The following is a 20,960-nucleotide window of genomic DNA, read 5'->3' on the forward strand; positions in this document are numbered from 1 at the left end:
CAAACTGTACATTGTAAGAGCATATAAGTAATGACCTGTAGCTGGCTGTAGTCAGCACATCAGTACACAGTTGTCATAGCACCAACATCTGTAAAATGATAAACCATAGGTAAGTAGAGGTAAAAAGTAGTTAATGCCATAATGCCACAGCCACACAGAATACAACAATAGACATAGAAATGTGAAGTTGCACTGTCTCACCTGTGTGTCATTGGAAGTACTGACGGATAACTGATGTTCTGTTGTCCTCATCCTCATCCCCATCCTCTTCATCCTCACTGTCATTAGGGTCAATTGCAGCCAGAGGGGCATCTCCAGTTTCCTCCTCCTCCTGCAGAAAAGGTACATGGCGCCTGAGGGCCAGATTGTGCGACGTGCAGCATGCCACCACTATCTAGCAGACATTCTCAGGTGAGTATCACAGGGATCCACCTGTCAGATGGAGGCACCTGAACCTGGCCTTCAGGAGGCCGAAGTTTCTTTCAATAATCTGTCTGGTTCACGCATGTGCCTCACGTTCTTCAGCCTTTGTTGTGGCATTCCTCACAGGGGTCAGCAGCCATGATAGGTTTGGGTAACCAGAGTCACCTGCAGGTATTGAGGGACAACATTTAGCCACACACTATCCTATGGGGTTAACACCAGAGGCATACACTAACATACAGTGGGTGGGGACCAAGGCTCACCTATTAGCCACACCCTGTGCCTCTGTAGTTGGCCCATCACACTTGGGATGCTGCTATTCCTCAGGGACAAAGGCATGATGCACTGACCCAGGATACGTAGCACTGACGTGGGAGATGTACTGGTCCACCAAGCAAGCACACCATCTGCACATTCATGTAGTGGGAACTCTTACGATTCCTGTACACCTGTTCATTCTGGCAGGGGCGACAAACGCAATATGTGTCCCATCAATTGCCCCAATAATATTGGGGACATGTCCCATTGCATAGAATCCGGCCTTCACAGTGGACAAATCTTCCACCTGGGGAAAAGCTATGTAGCTGCACATGTGTTTTACCAGGGCAAACAACACTCTTGCCAGCACAATTGAGAACATTGGCAGTGACATTCCTGCTGCCAAGCCCACTGTCACTTGGAAAGAACATGTTGCAGGAAATGGAGCACTGATAGCACTTGTACAAGAGGGGGGATCCCAGTCGGATGATGGATAGATGAGATCAGGTCTGGCACACTGGGAACACAGCTCTGTGACTGTGGCCCTGTCCAGTCTATAGGTGAGTATAATGTGCCTGTCCTCCAGTGTAGCTAAGTCCACCAGTGGTCTGTACACAGGGGTATGTCTCCACCTCCTATTCATCCGCAGCGGTAGGTATCTAAGGGACACAAGAGTGAGTAGGCTGTCACAATTGGAATAACAAAACCACAACAGCAGTCCACAAGGTGCACTTATGTATTGGGACAGTGTTAATGGCAAAGTATGTGCCAATCTAATCTGTGACACAGCAATTGTCGATATGCCTGCTCCCATCCCCCCCCGGAAATGGCGACCGCCTGTCCTGTATGTAGGGACAGGTGGAAGTGAGGTAACTCTGCCGATGTTGGGCGTCGTGGCGGAAGGCGGTCTTGCACCGGCGTGCAATTTCTCATTTGATAATATTGGGCTCTATGGAGTACAGTGGCCAATGGGGATTTACGCCGGTGGTGACGGTGTACACCGACGCGGACGTGACCGGCATTTTCTATCTCAATCCTCACTTGTTTTCTTCAACAGGAGAAGACCTACACTGCGTGTGCTGCTGTAACCTGTGTCTAGAACATACCATGGCCCGTGTGACCAGGGAAAGGGCCCCTGCCTTCACTTCGGAGGAGTTGGAGCGACTGGTGGATGGGGTCCTACCCCAGTACGGACACCTGTATAGGCCTCCAGACCAACAGGTGAGTACACTTTGGCCAAGACGCGTGTGTCTAGAATGCATGGAGATGTGTGTGCAAGCATTGTGTAAGGGTGGGTGTGGGTTGGGGGGATTGTCTGTTGGCGATGTACATGTTGTGCGCTGGGCTATGTGTGTGCCAATGGTGATGGAAACCGGTATAGTGGGCCATTTGTGTGACAGGCTGGACTGTTTGTTTAATGGTGTTCTCCTGTCTGTATTGCCTCTGCAGGTCAGCGTCCATCAAAAGAAGGGATTATGGCGTGCCATCGCCAAGGACGTGCAGACCCTGGAGTTCTATGGCAGGTGGAGCACCCACTGTCGGAAACGGTGGGAGGACCTGAGACGCTGGGCACCGAAGACCGTGGACGCCCAGCTGGGGATGGCCTCTCAAGGAGGAAGGGGTGCCCGTCGGACCCTGAGCCCCCTGATGGCCCGCATACTGGTGGTGTCCTAGCCTGAGCTGGATGGGCGCTTGCGGGCATCACAGCAACCACAAAGGGGTGAGTACAATGGGTATCAACACATATTTTGGCTGGTGGGGTGGTATCCGGGTGGTGGATGTGTGTTAGTGGATGCCCCTAAGGCCAGGCCATACATTGCCGCGTGGGTCATCTGAAGGGTAATGGGTGTATGGCAATACAGATGACCTAGCTTGTTAGCAGTCCATTTCAGGCATGGCATCGTGGGTCCCAGGAGTGCTGCAGTTGACGGTGTGTTGTCCTCATCTTGCCTTAATGACTAGCCATATCCCTGATAGTGCAATGCATAGTGCTTAAGCCTGTTCCCTGTGTGTGACGGTGATGTGTATGCCAACTGTGGTGTTGGTGCAGTCATTGACCCAGTGTATCCTTTGTCTCTCTCTCCCTTTCTTGTTTTGTCATCCTGTCCTTGTGTGCATTAGTATCATCTGGCGTAGGAGCAGGGGCACCGGCAACAGAGGGGGCTGCATCCCACATGACCCAGGAGGCAGAATCCACTGACGCCGAAGGAACCAGTGGGACAGAGGGCGAGGGGAGCACCACGGCGGGGACTGGAGGAGACAACACAGACTGAGATACCTCCTCCGATGGGAGCTCCCTGGTGGTGGTGGACACCTCTGTGACCACCCAAGCTGCAGGTACAGCTGCCACCCCTGTACCAGCACCGCCCTCCCAGCATCCCCTCAGAAAGATTTCCGTACCCACTCACCCAGGAGGGTGGGCATCTCCTTCGCCCCTGGCACCTCAGGCCCTGCCCCAGTGAGCCCTGATGCCCTGAGTGAGGAGGCTATTGACCTCTGAGATCCACCTCTGTAGGGCAGTCAACCATTGTGAATGCCATCCAGGGACTGGCATCCCAGATGCAGCAATGCAATGCATTCCTGGAGGGCATCCACAGTGGATTGGCGGCCCAACAGAGATCGATTCCAGCTCTGTCCTTCCCTCTGATGGCAGCAATTGTCCCTGTTTCTACCTCCCCCCTCCAACTCCCACTTCCCTGTCCCATTCTCCTCAACCCCAACCCATCCCAAGCACACATACAGACAAGCATGCACACAAGACAACACCCAAGAGTGTCACAGGCAAACACCAAACTTGATCCCACAAGCACTCATGCAAACACCATACAGTTGCAGACACAACAACATCCGCTGCCTCGACTGTCTCCCCATCCTCCTCCTCCTCCTCCACAGCCTCCTTCGCAGTCACGTTAACACTTACACCTGCATGCACTACATCAACATCCACTACCAGCATCACCACACCAAGCAGGACACACACCTCACTGGCAGACACCTCAACAACAGCCATGCACGCGTCCCCTCTGTCCTCTTCCGTCCTGTCTGTCCCCCCCCTCCGAAAGGACACAAACGCAAGCACTCAGACACACAACAGCCATCCACCTCACATCAGCATACAGCCCATGCATCTGCACCTGCACCCAAGTCCAGCAGACATACTCCTCCAACAACCACTCCCTCCACCTCCACTCCCATTACTCCTCCCTCTTCCAACTCCAACGTCCCTAAAAAGCTTTTCCTTTACTAAATTAACCTCTTCCCTGCCCCCACCCCCTGTCCTGCCCGTATGAGCAGGGTACCAAGGACACAGCCCAGCACCTCAGCCAAACAGTCCAAGGGGACAGTGGTAGCACCACCTACTCGTGGTGGTAAGGATACCACACCTCCATCGAAGAAGGGGAAGGAGCCAGCACCACCAGGCAAGAAGGGGAAGGAGCCTGCACCACCCGGCAAGAAGGGGAAAGAGCCTGCACCACCCAGCAAGAAGGGGAAAGAGCCTGCACCACCAGGCAAGAAGGGGAAGGAGCCTGCACCACCAGGTGGGAAGGGGAAGAGCCCATCCACTCCTACAAGGAAGGGTAAGGGATCCACCCCCATGTACTGGAGGAGACTAAGCCCTCTACTCCAGCGGAGGCTGTCAGGGCGACACCTCCACCACCGCCAGCTTTAACAGGGCCTCACCGCCAGCTGATGAATTGCAGCCATCAGAAAGTGAAGAGGCTGCCCAGGAGGCTCCTCCATCCACCACCACTCTGCAGCAGTCAGAAAGTGCAGAGGATGCCCAGGAAGCTTCTCCATCCACCACCACACTGCAGCCATCAGAAAGTGCAGAGGCTGCCCAGGAGGCTCCTCCATCCACCACCACACTGCAGCCATCACCGCCAGAGGACGCTATGTAGGCCACACTCCAGGGGCTGCTGTGCGAGTTGCCCCCTCCAGAACCAGTGGGCAAGTCACCCACCTGAGGGACTGTGGCCTTGCACTCCCCAGGACAGAGCAATGGGCATGTGGCCCCCTCCAGAACCAGTGGGAAAGTCACCCACTTCGGAGACTGTGGCCTTGCACTCCCCAGGACAGAGCAATGGGCATGCTGCCCCCTCCAGAACAAGTGGGAAAGTCACCGTCCTGAGAGACTGTGACCATGCACTCCCCAGGACAGAGCAGTGGGCATGGAGCCCCCTCAGAACCAGTGGGAAAGTCACCCACCTGAGAGACTGTGGCCTTGCACTCCCCACAACAGAGCAATGGGCATGTTGCCCCCTCCAGAACCAGTGGGCAAGTCACCCGCCTGGGAAACTATGGCCTTGCACTCCCCAGGACAGAGCAATGGGCATGTTGCCCCCTCCAGAACCAGTGGGAAAGTCACCCACCTGAGAGAATGTGGCCTTGCACTCCCCAGGACAGAGCAATGGGCATGTTGCACCCTCCAGAACCAGTGGGAAAGTCACTCACTCCAGAGACTGTGGCCTTGCACTCCCCAGGACAGAGAAATGGGCATGGAGCCCCCTCCAGAACCAGTGGGCTTGTTCTCGCATCCGGCTGAGGTGCCCCCACCCCTCCCCCTGAAGTGCCTGCCTATTTGCAAACTAATGCCCCTGCAGTGTACTATACGGATGTGTTCAGGATTCGTGTTGGGCCTTAGACTGTACCCAGTGGCCATTGGGGCCCTTTGAACATTGGACTGGGTAGTGTCCCTTTGTGTACATGTGTACACATCTGTTTCATTGACAAATCGAATTAATAATTTTGAATTTTATCTGATTACAATCACTTTAGTCCATTCCTGTTGTCCTTGCATTATTCTGCTGTTTTTCGGGGAAAACATTGTTTTTTGTGTGCAGCTGGTTGTGTGTATGGTGTGTGTGTGTTGTGTGTGTTGTGTGTGTGTGTGTGTGCGTCACTCTCGTTTTCCTCCCACCCCCCCTTGTGTGCTAGGTGGCTGTACTCACCGTCGTCGTCTTCATCGACGTTGGTGTTCCAGGTGAAGCATTATGTAGAAAGTCTTGCAGTTCGGGCTCCATGGTGGCGTTGTTCTTCCCTGTGTCTCTGATGGTGAGTCCTTACTCTTAGGTGATGCATTTCCACCAGGCTTTTGATGGCATTGGTACCGCCCCGGAAAAGGTGGCAGAGTGATGTGTCTTAATATGGTGGGCAGTACTTTGTCTTCCGCCTAGCTGTTGTTGGCTACCACCGTGGTGAGTGTTGTTTCCGCCCTGGCGGTTGGTGTGACACATCGGCTGTCCATGGGAGTTATCACCGCCATGGTCATAATTTTGTAGTACTTACCGCCAGCCTGTTGGCGGTATTACCGCCACTTTATCAATCACAGCCAAATTCACAATGATGACCACAGTCTCTTTTAAGCAGATGTCTTTCTTGGAGTAGGCAAATGCTGCTCCTAGTTTCATGCAGCATGTTTAGTATCACTTGCGGTGTTGCTGGTGGATTATGCCAGCTAGCACTGAAACTAATTATAACTAGCATTAGTAGGGTTTAACAGTGTGTGCTGAATTCTATCTGTCATAGAATGGATTGCATTCAGGTTCCCAATAAACATTAGAACATGATGTCATATCAGCTTTACCTAAACTGACGAGTTACCATTCCTAAATTCCAGCATAAAGTGAAGGCTAACATTTGGAAACAGACAATTTGTCCAGTATAAGCGTATTCCACAAGTACACTGTACATTTCAAATGTAATTTTCTAGTGACACGAGGTAAATGTATTGAACGCCCCTGCTCCTCTAGCCCTAAATAACTTTGCCACGCCCCCTCTTTCCTGCGGTCCCAGCATCTCCATTTCTGAAGTACGTGTACTAGTGCCCATCCTCATCATGTGAGAGAGTGAGAGGGAGAGAGGTTTAGTGCCCTCTTTCTCTGTTATGTGTTGCTCTGGCATTCTCTCCCGTCAAAGGTTCCTTTCTTTGCCTGTGTGTTCGCACCACATGCTATTCTGGCCATCTATCACTGAGAATATTGGTTTGGGCTCCGTACCATGATCAGACTCCTGTCTGTTCACTAGGCCCAGCAGTTTTTGGCCTCCCTCAGTGTTGTCTCTCTGTACATTCCAGTCCTTACTGATATTATGCATCTGGGTCTCGAGATATTCTGTGATATGACTGGAAGTCCCTCTTTATCTTCAGCGTAGGCACCACTAAGTATTGTGGCCGCTAAATGTTTTCTTGGCTTTCTTCCTCGCAATAGCCAGTCTCTCCTTTTTCTTTGAAAAGGTAGACTATAGTGAGGATGTCTGGTGGTCGGCCCTTCCACCTCTGACCTTGTACATTGCTCGAATCTCAGCAGTGAGTCATGGATTTGTCTTTCACCGAGTGCAACAGCTTGCCAATAAATCCCTGTATTTCTGGATGGATACAACTACCTTTGGATTCCTCACCTAAAGAATTTTCCCCACGCACCAGCTTTCAACGGAAATTTTCTTCTAGCTCTGCACGTCGACAATGACGTCACAATTGCCCGACTCCCACGCGATGCCGTATGACGTCATCCAGGCAATAAGAGGTCCTCCGATGTGCAGACGTCAGTTCCCTTTTTTCCGTGCCTTTGAGTAACGTTTTTTTCTTCGAGGCTACAAGGGAGCTACAGTTTCACTTCGGTGTAACAATGTCGCAGCCAAGGAAGTTGGGTTTTAAACCCTGTAGGGAGTGCGGAGGTCAGATGTCGGTCACGGACCCACATGAAAATTGCTTGTGGTGTCTCAGTTCTGACCACGAAGTCGAGGCGTGTGGTTCATGTCAACGCATGAACCCAAAGGCCCTGAAGGAGCGGGAGGCCAAGTTGTTCCTGGCACGGTCCAAGAAGAAGAAGGAAAAACATCATCACCGGGAGTCTTCTTCTAAGTCCTCGAGATCTCATCGGCGTCATCGAGACTCTCGGCGCCGGCATGGATCACAGCACCGGTCGAGCAAGGACCGCTCCCGTTCGAGGTCACCATCCGCTCGACGTCGACCGACTTGGGAGGTCAGCCCAACTGTTACACTTTCGCCTCTGACGACTCCAGCTTCACCGACGTCTCCACTGTCGGTTTATGAGGTTGATCCGCATCAGGAGCCGAGGGCTTCTCCGGCGCAGATGGAGATGCCTGAGCCGATGCCGACTTCGCCTCAAGCACCGGCTCCACAAAATGACCCGGCGTTCCCGGCGCCGGGCACGGACCCGGCTGCATTCCTTAACGCAATGTTTAACATCTTCGCCAATATGGCACCGGGAGGTGTGCATGCGGGCCGTCAGGTCCATTGGCCTTTGACATGGGTGTTCTGGCTTCTTATAGACCGACGCCCTTCATGCCCTTTCTTCCTTCAGGAAGTGCTTGTTCGGCGCCGGTACCCATGGCGTCGCCTAGAAGACCGGTGATGCCGACGACGTCCACCGCCATGGCGCCCATGAGTTTGCCACAGCTCCAATCGACCTTAAAAAAGCCTATGGCGCCGAGGGATCCGGCGTCAGATGGCTCCGAGGATTGGCGCCGTCCGAGGTCTTGGGTGTCGGCTGACGCCTTATCGAAGCCGGGGATCAAATCCAGGCTCCACTCCAGAAGGTTGGCTCTGGAGGAGCAGGAGTATGAGAAGCAGCACTTGGAGAAGGGAGAGATTATGGAGCCGTCAGGGGACTTGCATGGATTGGACCAGGCAAGTGGTTTAGACACTTCCCCGGAGTGGGACTTGGCTTCTCCGGGGGAGTATACAGAGGAGGCCACCTCTTTTCATGCCCTGGTGCGGAAGGCAGCAGACTTCTTGGACCTTCCTCTTTCAGCTGCGGATGTCAAGACCAACATCCTTACTGAGGTGTTACATCCAGCATCAGCTGTGGCGGAGCCGCTTCTTCCATTCAATGAGGCGCTTATGGACCCTATTAGGGAAGTGTGGAAGAAGCCTGTGACTTCAACTGCCGTGAACAGGTCGGTGGCAAGAAGATATCGAGTGGCTCCTGGTGATCCGGCGTTTTTATCCAAGCACCCGAGTCCGGAGATTTTGGTTGTACAGGCTTCATGTTCCTCTCGCTCTGCTCCGGGATCTTTTCCAGGAGTTCTGGCAGATAGGGAGTCTAAGAGAATGGACCAGTCGGCTAAGAAGGCATTCTCTTCATGTAGCATGGCTCTGAAATCTACAAATGCAACTTGTATTTTAGGGCGATATATTTATGCTGTTATGGATGAGGCCAAGGGGCACCCTGGATTGTCTCAGGAGGTGCATAACCTTTTGTTGGACGCTCAGGTGGCGGCGACCCAGGTGATTCAATCTGGACTAGACACCTCGGACTCGGTGGCCAGGGCTATGGGCACGTCCATAGCGACAAGGCGGCATGCCTGGCTTTGATCGTCAGGGTTCTCTCCTGATGAACAGACAACCCTGCTTGACCTGCCATTTGATGGAGTCAAACTATTTGGGGCGAAAGCCGACTCTGCCTTGGAGCAGTTTAAGGAGAGTAGGGCCACGGCAAGATCTTTGGGATTTCAAGCAGGCACCTTCTCTTCCTTAAGATCATTTAGGAGGTTTAGGGGATTTGGGTGTGGCTCTTCCTTCCGTGGCAGGCTCCAGGCAGCAGGATTGCAATCTTCAGGAACTCTTCCTTATAGATTCTTCAGGGGCAGGGGTAGGGTTCGCACTGGAGGGGCCACCCAGTAGCACGCTGCCTCTTCCTCTTCCTCCGGAGGGGTGCAGCAGGGAAGCAGCCTTAGTTCTCCATCACTCCCTGTTCACACATCTCCTGTAGGGGGGGAGACTGTCTCACTTTCGTCACATGTGGAAGTCAATAACATCGACTCTTGGGTCACCGACATTGTGGAGAAAGGTTATACTCTTCCCTTTCGGGAGTTTCCGCCTCCCATCCCTCCCCACCCATCCTTCTGTTCGGAAGACCATCTTCTGTTACTACAACAGGAAGTGCTAACCCTTTTGACGAAAGGCGCAGTGGAGTTGGTTTCAGAGCAGGAGAACGGTCAGGGCTGCTATTCAAGATACTTCCTGATCCCCAAAAAGGATGGTCGGTTGAGGATCCTAGACCTGAGGATTTTGAATTGGTTCCTCAAGCAGGAAAAGTTCAAGATGCTGACCCTGTCACAGGTTCTTTTGGTGTTGAACGAAGGAGATTAGAAGGTGTCTGTCGACTTGCAGGATGCTTACTTCCATATCCCGATCCTCAAGTCGCACAGGAAGTATCTCCGGTTTGTGGTGGGGTCGCAACACTATCAGTTTGCGGTGCTTCCATTTGGTCTTACTTCGGCACCTTGAGTCTTCACAAAGGTGATGCCGGTGGTTGCAGCAGAGCTCAGAAGAAGGGGGATAGCGGTATTCCATTATCTGGACGATTGGTTGATCAAAGCCAAGTCTCTGGAGCTCTTGCGGCATCACTTGCAGTCGACAACTCAGTTGTTGTTCGATCTGGGCTTTTCGGTGAACGTGCCCAAATCTCACCTGGAGCCCTTTCAGCGCCTCCTGTTCATAGGGGCAGTACTGGACACAACATTGAATCGGGCCTTTCCTCCGCCGCAGCGGGTTCAGGACATTCAGGCGTTGATTCCACTTTTTCAGAATGGAGCGGTCGTTCCAGTCCTCAAGATCCTTCGTCTGCTCGGTTTGTTTGCTTCTTGCATTCTGCTGGTCACTCATGCACGCTGGCACATGAAGGCTCTTCAGTGGTGCGTCTGCAGGCAGTGGTTTCAACACAAAGGAGATCTCGAAGAATCGATCAGGATCTCCAGAGACGCTGCAGTGGATCTTCGATGGTGGGCTGCGGTCGGCAACCTTTCTCAAGGAAGGCTGTTCTTGCTGCCTTCTCCAGTGGCCACAGTTATAACGGATGCCTCCACTCTAGGGTGGGGAGCTCATCTGGGGGACCTGGAGGTCAAAGGTTGTTGGTCTCCAGTGGAACAGAGGTTTCACATCAATCTGTTGGAACTGCTGGCGATACGTTTGGCTCTCAAGGCCTTCCTCTCTTCCCTTCGTGGTCAGTCGGCTCAGGTCCTGACGGACAGCACTACTGCGATGTGGTATATAAACAAGCAGGTAGGAGTGGGGTCGTACCTTCTCTGCAGAGAAGCTCTTCGGCTCTGGTCCTGGGATCAGGACCATCGGATTTGCTTGGTAGCAAACCATTTGGCCGGAGTTCTAAACGTGCGTGCGGACGATCTCAGTAGGCGCATCTCGACTGATCACGAGTGGCGTATTCATCCAGATCTGGTCCTTTACATCTTCCAGAGGTGGGGTTATCCACAGATAGATCTGTTTGCCACTCGGGAGAACGCGCAATGCCCGTCATTCCGCAGCCTCCAGTATCCGATGCAAGGAGCTTTAGGGGCCGCGGTTCAGATGTCCTGGAAGGGTCAGTTGCTTTACGCGTTTCCTCCCATACCCTTAATTCCTCGGGTTCTGAGGAAGATCCGCCAAGACCGGGCCCAAGTCATCTTAATAGCCCCGGATTGGCCAAGAAGGGTGTGGTATTCAGACCTCCTCTCGCAGTTGCAGGGGCAGGTTCTACACCCCCACCTCCAGAGCCTGCACCTTCATGCCTGGAGATTGAACGGGGCAATCTGAGTTCCTTTTCTCTCCCGCCTGAGGTGGTGGAAGTTATTATATCGGCCAGGCGACACTGCACCAAATCTATCTATGCAAGCAGGTGGGCCAGATTTGTGAGTTGGTGTGGAGAGAACCAAATTGATCCCTTGAGGGCCCACTTATCTGACATCTTGTTGTTTGCTTTATCCTTGGCACAGAGGGGTTGTGCAGTTGCTACTGTTAAGGGTTATTTATCCAGGCTGTCGGCTTTTCTGTGCCTTCCAGACCAACCCCCTTTGTTTAAGTCGCCTATTGTATTGAGGTTCATTAAGGGTCTCACTTATACGTTTCCGCACACTCCGTTTGTTATGCCACAGTGGGATCTTAACTTAGTATTGACCTTTCTTATGGGTTCACCATTTGAGCCAATGGACTCTTTTCCATTGAGGCTTTTGGTTTTGAAGACTGTTTTTCTGGTGGCTATAACATCGGCTAGAAGAGTGAGTGAGCTCCAGGCTCTTAGTGTGGAACCCCCATATACTTCCTTTTACAGGGACAAGGTGGTGTTAAGGACCAAGGCGGCTTTCCTCCCGAAGGTTGTTACACCCTTACATTTGGGGCAGTCCATTACTCTCTCTTCCTTCTATCCTCCCCCTCATCCATCCAAGGAGGAAGAGAGGCTTCACCGACTGGATCCAAGAAGAGCGTTGAGCTTCTTCGTCGACAGGACGAGGGAGTTCAGACAAGACGATCAGCTCTTCGTCGGTTACGTGGGGAAGAGGAGAGGCAAAGCTGTCCACAAGAGAACGCTTTCCAGGTGGGTCATTCTTTGCATCAAGTTATGTTATTCTTTAGCAAAGAAAGAACCTCCTGTGGGGCTCCGAGCCCATTCCACCAGAGCTAAGGGTGCTTCATCTGCGTTGGCTAGAGGTGTTCCTGTGGTTGACATCTGCAAAGCAGCAACTTGGGCATCCCTCCACACTTTTGCCAAGCATTATGGTTTGGACTCTGAGGTTAGGAGGGATGGCCATTTTGCACGCTCAGTGCTGCAGGATTTCTTGGTTTGACCATTCAGGCACCCACCACCGAGTGCGGTACTGCTTTGGGACTCTATTCTTTAGGTGAGGAATCCACAGGTAGTTTTATCCATCAGAAGAACAAGTTACTTACCTTCAGTAACGCCTTTTCTGGTGGATACCTGTGGATTCCTCACGGTCCCACCCGCCTCCCCATTGCCTGACTGGCCTTACCACGAATTCCTTGGGTGAGTGCCCGTATATTGTACATATGTATATACTGATGCAATGTTTTCTATATATGTCTATAGTTATGTCTATATATATATATATGAAATAAAAAAAGAGAGGACAGGAAAACGTGTATATATGTATATATTTATGCACATTTTTTGTATTGTTTATTTCTATTGGTTATGTTTCATGTTAGTGAAATAAATGTTGGTGTATAAATATGATTGATGTGTTCATATCACATCTGTGATGTCAATGTACTCTTGTTCGTCTCAAAGGCACGTAAAAAATGCTGATAACTGACGTCTGCACGTCGACGAGGACCTCTTATTGCCTGGATGACGTCATATGGCGTCGCGTGGGAGTCAGGCAATTGTGACGTCATTGTCGATGTGCAGAGCTAGAAGAAAATTTCCGTCGAAAGCTGGCGCATGGGGAAAATTCTTTAGGTGAGGAATCCACAGGTAGCTAATGTATCCACCAGAAAAGGCGTTACCGAAAGTAAGTAACTTGTTCATCTGCCCCCCAGCAATCCTTGGTAAGGTCTTTCTGCTTTAATTCCATCTCATTAGTCTGTTGTTCTAGTGTTTGGAGTACCAAACGTTTGAAGCTGCTTTTCACAGTTTTCTCCATGTCTTCAACATTCAAGCCAATGAAGTCATATCCTTTCTCAGTTGCTTAAAGTAGTCCTTAAAGTTTGTCTCTCCTGCATTGGGTGTATTTGGGAAGGGAATTGTTGTTATGAATGTGGGTAAGGTAGTCCTTAACTGTGGTTCTCACTTGCCCATGTTGTGCGCCATGTCCATGTGCTTATGCTTGTAAGGAACCTGCCACATTTGTCTGAAAGTCTAGATATGTAGACAACCGACCAGGCTGTATCTCAGGGATCCCAGCAAAGTATGCCAGGCCAGTAGGTACATTCGTTATAAAGCAAGTTCTGTTCAGAGTCAAGGAGGCTTTTCACCAGCACTATCTTGGTCAGATTTAAAACCCACTGTCACCCCCAGTAGTTTCTCATTACTCTCTAGGATTGCAGCAGATTCATCTCCCAGTTGCCTGGCCCCATGGACTGACCTGTGTGAGTAGCTTGGTCTCCTCGAGGTGTTTGGTTTCTTTGCTCAGGGCCAGAGTGTAGCATGTGTAGTCAATTGGACATTCTCCTGTGGATAAGGCCTTGTGTATTCCATCCTCTGCCTGGGTCTATTTCTGTTCTTTAATTCTCCTCTAATACCAGCTGATGCACTTCAACGGTGAATGGCTGCACTTACAACTAGCTGGGCCCTACAGTGGCTCCATCGCTGCTGCAATGAAACCTAATCAAGTCTTGCCTTCATGGAACACTGCAAGAGCTGTCTCAGTTATGCTATGCAGGCAAGAGCCGGTATGTCACAGTGACAAGCTTCAGACTACTCCTCTTCGTAGTCCACTTGAGAGGGGCAGTTCTGGCAGTTTTCAGCCTAGTTTTTTAGCTGTGCATGTGGGAATGCAAGCATAGCAGTCCATGATCTGCTGCCCAGTCTGTTAGAGCATTTTATCTCGTTCTGTCCCATGCCATGCACCAGAGAATGTGTCTCTGCAGTTCTGTGAATGTTACTGACTGGTCAGAGCCCAGGAAGATGCTGGGGTTGTACTGGAGAGCTGTGTTTCATGAGAGTTTCGAGGAACAGCCTTGGAACACATGTACTCCATTCTCCTCATTGAGTATGCCCCTGTTGTGGTTCGTCACTCCTACTGCATCCTTACAACTATACTCACCTCATAGCCATTCTTCTTTTTTCTGCAGTGCTTCGTCATCTGACAGCCTTGCAATATTTCTTCTAGCCACCATCAGTCCCAAAGCCAACCATAACTAACTAAACATTTTTATTTCAATTTCCCCCAAAACCGAACATTTCAAACTTTGCCTCTCACTTTAACCTCCATCCCACAATATTGGAGATTGTTCCTAGAATGATGGAGATAATGTTCTAATTAGACTCCACAACCATCTTCTCTCCTTATTGTCTCTTCTTGCACTGCACATATTAAACGACTGAGCCTTCCTATCCATTCGATTTTTAAAGAATTTCAGCCTTCCTTGGTATCTTCTAAACAGAAAGTCCAACTACACCAAACCCAAATTTGCCTGTATCCCGTCCGGTACCTCCTTGATTGATAAATGTCTCTCCTACCTCTTCATATATGCTCCAGACTATCTTTTGTGTTTATTGTAAGATGGGTCCGGAATTCTACTTTTGGGCTCCTCTCCTCCCTTTCCATTAGGAATGTTGCCTTCAACTGCAAGAACACTGAGATAATCCCAGTCTCAGCCAAATTCTCCATTTCAAAATTCAGGGTTGCATCTCAGCAAAATAGCCAGAAGAGAGTTGTTCCCCATTGAAGATTTTGGGCCTGATTTAGAACTCGGTGAATGAGTTACTCCGTCACAACAGTGACAGATATCCTGTCCACTAAAATCTAAATCCCATAGGCTATAATAAGATTTAGATTTCGGCAGATAGAATATCTGTCATCGTTGTAACGGAGTAACCTGTCCCCGAGTTCTAGATCAGGCCCTTTGTTGTTACCTGCCCTGACATCTGAGGTGATTCTCAGAGTATTAGTGTCCACTATCATGGTTGTTATCTTTTGGTTTCAAGGGTCTTAATAGTGAGGGTCTTGCGAGTGGCATGTTTGACGTTGAGAGATCAATTGCTGAAGTCTTCTAGAATCACTGCATTGATCTTGTTGAAAGGTATACCGTTAAGAGCTTACAAACCTTTGGTAACTATGTGTTATATTACATGTTGTAGTTGTAGGCCATTGGATCCCAACCTTTTTAGAACTAACCCACTTTTTAGAACAACAAACTTTTGCGACCCACCTACCTTTAATGGAAATGAGGTGGAGCGATTTTTTATTGTAACTATAGCATTATGTGGTAGCGCTTTGTCATTTACAGACAGCACATTTTCCATTAAAATTGCCACTACATTTGCACAGACATACAGTTTTACTGAAAAAACTATATAGCACAATAATGATAATTTGAGGAAATGGAGGTTCTATGAACATTTATCATTTGTGCATCCGTCACCAAGGTAAGTGTCTTGATTTGTTTTTATCCTACTAAAATCTCTGTTTCCAGCACACTTCAGTATTACAATAAGTGTTTCATATTTGATTTTCTAACTGCTGGATGTATACAGTTCATTTACAGGTATTTACATTTTGTTGGGTATTGCAAAAACAACATCCTACATTGTCACATAATTCACATTAAAAACACTTTTTACTCTGCAGTCAGGGAAAGAAAAGTAAACACCATTCCCCATGTTAAAACATCATTTGACCCCTGCCTTTAAATCGCCACAAATGTGACAAGTTACACACAGAATTTAAAGGCATCTTTATTTATTGCTGTGAGAATCCCGACCCAAAGAAATCTTAGCTCGCGACCCACCAGTCAGTTGCGACCCAAAGTTTGAGAAACACTTTTGTAGATAATTGCTCTAATACGTGTATGTACAACACATTGGTGAACAGCCTTTAAAGATGCAACTGCTTACTGTACTCTGATACCACTGTTTGGATTGAAATATCTTTTAGTGATGCTAAGGGGAACAGGACGTATTTTTTCTTGAGGATATGCACCTTCACTGATATGCTTTTTAATCACCTCCTGTTTTTTGAGTAGGTGTATCAGATTTTGGTCACTCGTCACCAGCTACCGTGTTTCATCTCATTTGTAGACATCAAAGATATAATGATATATGAATGTCCGGTGTCTCTTACTGCCTTTTACAGACCAGTCTCCATAAGAGGAAGGTAAGAAAGAATTCCATAGTCTTTCATTAAATTGTGTTTGCATTTATCAATACGCATGTCCACATCAAGTGTATTATTCTCACGTTTGAGATTATTTATTGCCTATCATAGCTATTAGTACATGACATGTATTTTTACAGTTATAATGACAAGAGATACACTCTTAATCTAACCTGCAAGACTGTTCTTATATCCTTGACCTTTCTTATTGCCATCTTAATGGAAACCTGGGAGAAGATGACAGTACTACAGAGAATATAAGGTGCGGGAACCAGAGAACATCAGTACTGCCCCCGCTGACTAATCAATTAGCGTGTCGGGTGAGGTACACTACAGAATAGGATATAGCAGGGGAGGATAGGGGCAGTCAAAAAAGGCAGTGTTTACAGAATATGGGTAAAAGGAGGGCTGTACCTGGAGGGATTGACAGAGAAGAAAAGGGAGGCAGAATAGTGCTAGACTTGAAAGAGTAGTGTCACAGCAGTGCCACCCGGGGTTTTGGGTCGAGAAAGAGAATGAAGCAGGACGTAAGAGAAATGCAGATATTCCACTGTTTCCTCTCCCAACTCACCCAGTTATCTTTAAAAGTAAAATGCGAAAGAATCCGTAGAGGGAAATTATAGAGAGGCCGTCTGCATTAGGCTATTCCAATATAGTGGAAAGGAAGTGGACGATAGTAAATATTATTAGAGCTCATATAGTCCGTGCACAGTATCTTTTTTTTATTTTATTTTTTATTTATATTATTTTTAAAAATTTTAATTTTTTAAAATTTAATTTCATTATTATTATTTTTTTTTATTATTATTACTTTGATTCTCGCCAGAGGGATATCCTGGCTAAACTGGCTCACTCAGCACTTCAAAAAAAAGACTATACTGCATGAAGACTGAAAAATGCAGCTATTCCAGAACCTGTTGAAGACCACACTTTATAAATGGAGGACCCTCCAAGATGTAACAAGAGGGCTTAGGAACAGGCCAACCAGACATAGCTGCGCCTTCCATTTTGCTCTTGTCTTGCACCCAGATGTGAAAGTGCATGCAGTTTGATATTCCAGAAATGGAAGATCAATTCTGGAACCCTGGGTCAAGATCTTCCCATTCACAACAAGAAGACATGTACAACCAGAAAACCGCCAGGCACAAACTCTGTGGTTCCCACCAAACTAGAGCTCTTTGATCTAGATTGGCACAAATGTTGACCAACCAATCCTTCAAAAACATAGCAATGCAATGGAGTACAATAGGGGAATACATTGAAAACAATGCATGTTTTCTTATCATATCTAAATTATATTATTGCACACTCTTCTGGTGAAGAGAGAACTAGACCCTCAAAGAATTAACTAGAAGAAAGTGCAGTACAATAATTTTTATGAGGTGGAGATGCACCTATTGAAGATTCTATATTTTTCCTTATAAACATTTTTGTGATATATAACTAGTGTACAGAGTAGGTTGACATAATTAATTGGAGGATACCTTGTAACACTACTCACTTGGATAGGCATGGGGCCCATCCTGGTTGCTTTCCTTGTCACGTGTCCTGGACAAAGATTAGAACTGATCTCTCATGCTGGCCAATACTGAGAACTGATTTCCATCTGATTTCTGAGGTGTCCCAGAGATGTCCTCTTCATACCCATTGATGGTGCATAAGGGAAGTTTCGTTACCCAGATAGTCTCTGTTTCTCCTTTTTCTAACTGTGGCCTTCTAGTGATTAACTGCTGATTTGTTTGTTGTTGGGGGTCAGTTTGTGCATTTATGTTCCATATTGTCCCCAAATTATGGGAGCATTATCTCCTATGGAAATTGCTTTTTTTTTTTTTTAAATTAACACTGGCACTGAGAATGGGAAGAAGGGACGTTATCACCACTTAAATGTAATCATGTCAGCCCCATCAGGGAGACTTCTTATTACTTCCTTCCCAGCGATGTCCATCAGATGTCTCCTGGTTATCTTAGGGCTTTTAACACTTGGTGATTGTGATATTTCATTCAGCAAGATTAATTCTGCATGTGTGTTAGAATAGATACCAGCATGCATCCCACCACTTCCCTTCCCACCTCCCCACCAGTAATGTTTGTGTGAGAAATTAGGGGTATTACATTCACTAGCAATTAGCATGTACACTGCTTAAAGTTGGGACAGGCCATTCCCCCTATTGATGGGTTTGGGTCTGAGACACTGATCCAGTGGGATGACTGGGATCGGCATAGGTGGTGAGAATACATCCTTTAGTGCTGCATTGTCTGGGACATGAGTGTCTTCTGGCAGCATGTCCGTGGTGAGGGGGCATTAATAATTTTGACCAGTAATCAAAGATACCCTGATCTTCTTGGCTGTACAGGTGAGTGCCAGTGGTTCTGTGGCAGCATCGGATGTATCCCCACCTAAGGTCTTTGAATTCTCAGCCATCACAAAACAACCTCCTTGTGTCTCAGAAGCCAGGGTATCCTTTCAGCTTTCTGCCATTACTGGGACACAGAAGGAAATATTCAGCAACACTTATAAGACCCACCTAGTTCATGTTATTAACATGAGTTTTGTCTTGCTTCTCCCATAGTGTGTGGGCTACTGTGGCAATGTGGAGTCAGCGAAGCCAGACCAGAAAGATTCCCAAACTGGAATTGAGATAACTGCTCAGCTTGGTTACAAGTACAAGATCACAGGCATATGCACAGTGTTTTAAACTCCTGTTACCCTGGAGGAGCACTTTAAGGAGTCCACTAATGGCAGATTTGGCAGGTGGTTACGCAGCAATAGTAGCAACTGAGCACAGTCTTGGGCACAGGGGTGTTTCTGGAGCTGCTAGTGGCAACTGTTTATGCCATTTGTTATTTTTAACTCAGAAATGCTTACAGGAAAATTGGAATGTTAAGTTGATCTTTCCTTACAAGGATGCATTTTGCTCCATGCTTTTCTGATTTCAGGGTGTGCAATGCTTAGGTGTTTGGCACGCACCAATAAGGATAAAGGCGAGCATATAAGGCCTGATTTACAAAACTGCACGAATGAAAGTTGATAGTATATTCACTTATGCTCCCAATTGGTTTTAGCAAATGTTTCACAAAATAAAATGATGGACGGTGTGTTGAAACTTTTCAAAAACTCACCCCCAGTCACAGATTTGGGTTTAAACCATTGTTATTTTGCTTGCCACATCACCTCAGTTCTGAACCAGCCATATGCAAATCAATTTTTGACCCTGCTCCCTATGGGAGCAGTCCAGCCTGAACTGCCAAGCCACATCCTCCCTGGACAGGATTCAAGCATCCTGGGACCAGTTTCAGGGTATCAACCTTCATCAGCCAGACTAGCTTGAATCCAGTGGTGCAGCAAACAAAGGACACACGTTTGGGCATATCCTAGTCACTTGGGGCGCACAAAGCAACATCACAAAATAAAATGATGGACAGTCTTGAAACTTTTCAAATTCTCACACCCAATCACAGATCTGGGTTTAATCCATCGTTATTTTGCTTGCCACCTCACCCCACTTCTGACCCAGCCATATGCAAATCAGTCTTGACCCTGTGTTACTTTAGCAAATGTATACCTTTCATGAAATGTACAAAGAAATTCAAGAGCACTCATGTGAATCTTTGTCCGCCACGTGTAAAACCATTTATTTATGTGTAAATGTACGTGGAAATGACACTCAAAAGTGCACTTGTGTTTTGTAATGTATTCCTTTTTTTCTCTGTGAGTTTTCTCCTGTGCAGAATCTCCTTGCCCTAGACTCTCGTCATTTTTCTGGGTGATTGTTCCCCATTCCTGCGCTAAAGGTAGACTTACTCTTTTATAAGACAGCAGTAAATTTCGACCATATCTGCAGTTTTATAAATGCCCACAAAACCTGCAAGTTTGAGGGTATTCACCGAGTTTTGCACCTGGAGCTATCCTATGAGTAGATTGCTTATATGGAAAATCCACCATACTGGTGCAGCTTCACTCTGAGCCAATCACATTTACAAGAATAAGATCCACCAGTTCTGGTGAGATTTGAATCGTTAATGATGATATTTGCTCACAGTAGTGCCACTTGGAAACAAATGATAGCATTGTGAATCAGCCCCTATATATTTAGAATCCTCCCTTCCTTAGTTGTCTAATACTGAGGATAAGGTAGGCAGGTGGCAAGCCAGCTTTTCAACTTGATGCATTATCCAGCCGTTTCTACTATTTTTAAGTAACTCGTTGTTAAAGACTGCTAAAATGTGAACTTTTTTTCTATGGAGCTTGTGAGCAAGTCTGCACCTCCTACACAGTTCTCGTGACCTTTGAACAGGACATTCAGTGAATGTATTTCTTCAATGCACAACAAACTCAGGGCTTTCATTTATGCTGCAGATTCTTGTAACTAGGGCCTTTAGTGGTGCTGGCGCCTCAATCATTTTTGGTGCCCCCATCCATTCCCTCACTACTACAAGGCAAAAGTCCCCTTCATCTCTGCATAGACCCTCTCTCACATACATTTCATTTGTTTTAAAGCACTGGTAAAGGCTTTACTAACAAGAATGTATACCTACCTAAACGAACCCATTTTAGCAGCATTAGGAATAGATAATGAAAAACTGGGGGGAAAAAACATAACATCCTAACTTATTTTATGCAGTTTGCATGCAGCTCTTTGATGACAGTTCGTAACAGTCACTGTTCTATATTAGGGTCGTATCTAATGAACTGCAGTATCAAAAGGATC

The 20,960-nt window shown here is 47.9% G+C and overlaps 1 protein-coding gene across 2 annotated transcripts in view; it reads left to right on the plus strand.

The window, feature by feature from the left end:
* The window catches only part of LOC138295763 (uncharacterized), a 460,809-nt gene that overhangs the window by 95,804 nt on the left and 344,045 nt on the right, over positions 1 to 20,960 (plus strand). For both annotated transcript variants that reach the window (XM_069234273.1, XM_069234274.1), the window contains exon 4: positions 16,121 to 16,251. In XM_069234273.1, coding sequence (XP_069090374.1) covers positions 16,121 to 16,251 — 131 coding nt within the window. The remainder of the gene's footprint in view (positions 1 to 16,120; positions 16,252 to 20,960) is intronic.

This window comes from Pleurodeles waltl, chromosome 5 (genome assembly GCF_031143425.1).
Source record: "Pleurodeles waltl isolate 20211129_DDA chromosome 5, aPleWal1.hap1.20221129, whole genome shotgun sequence".
Classification (NCBI taxonomy): Eukaryota; Metazoa; Chordata; class Amphibia; order Caudata; family Salamandridae; genus Pleurodeles; species Pleurodeles waltl.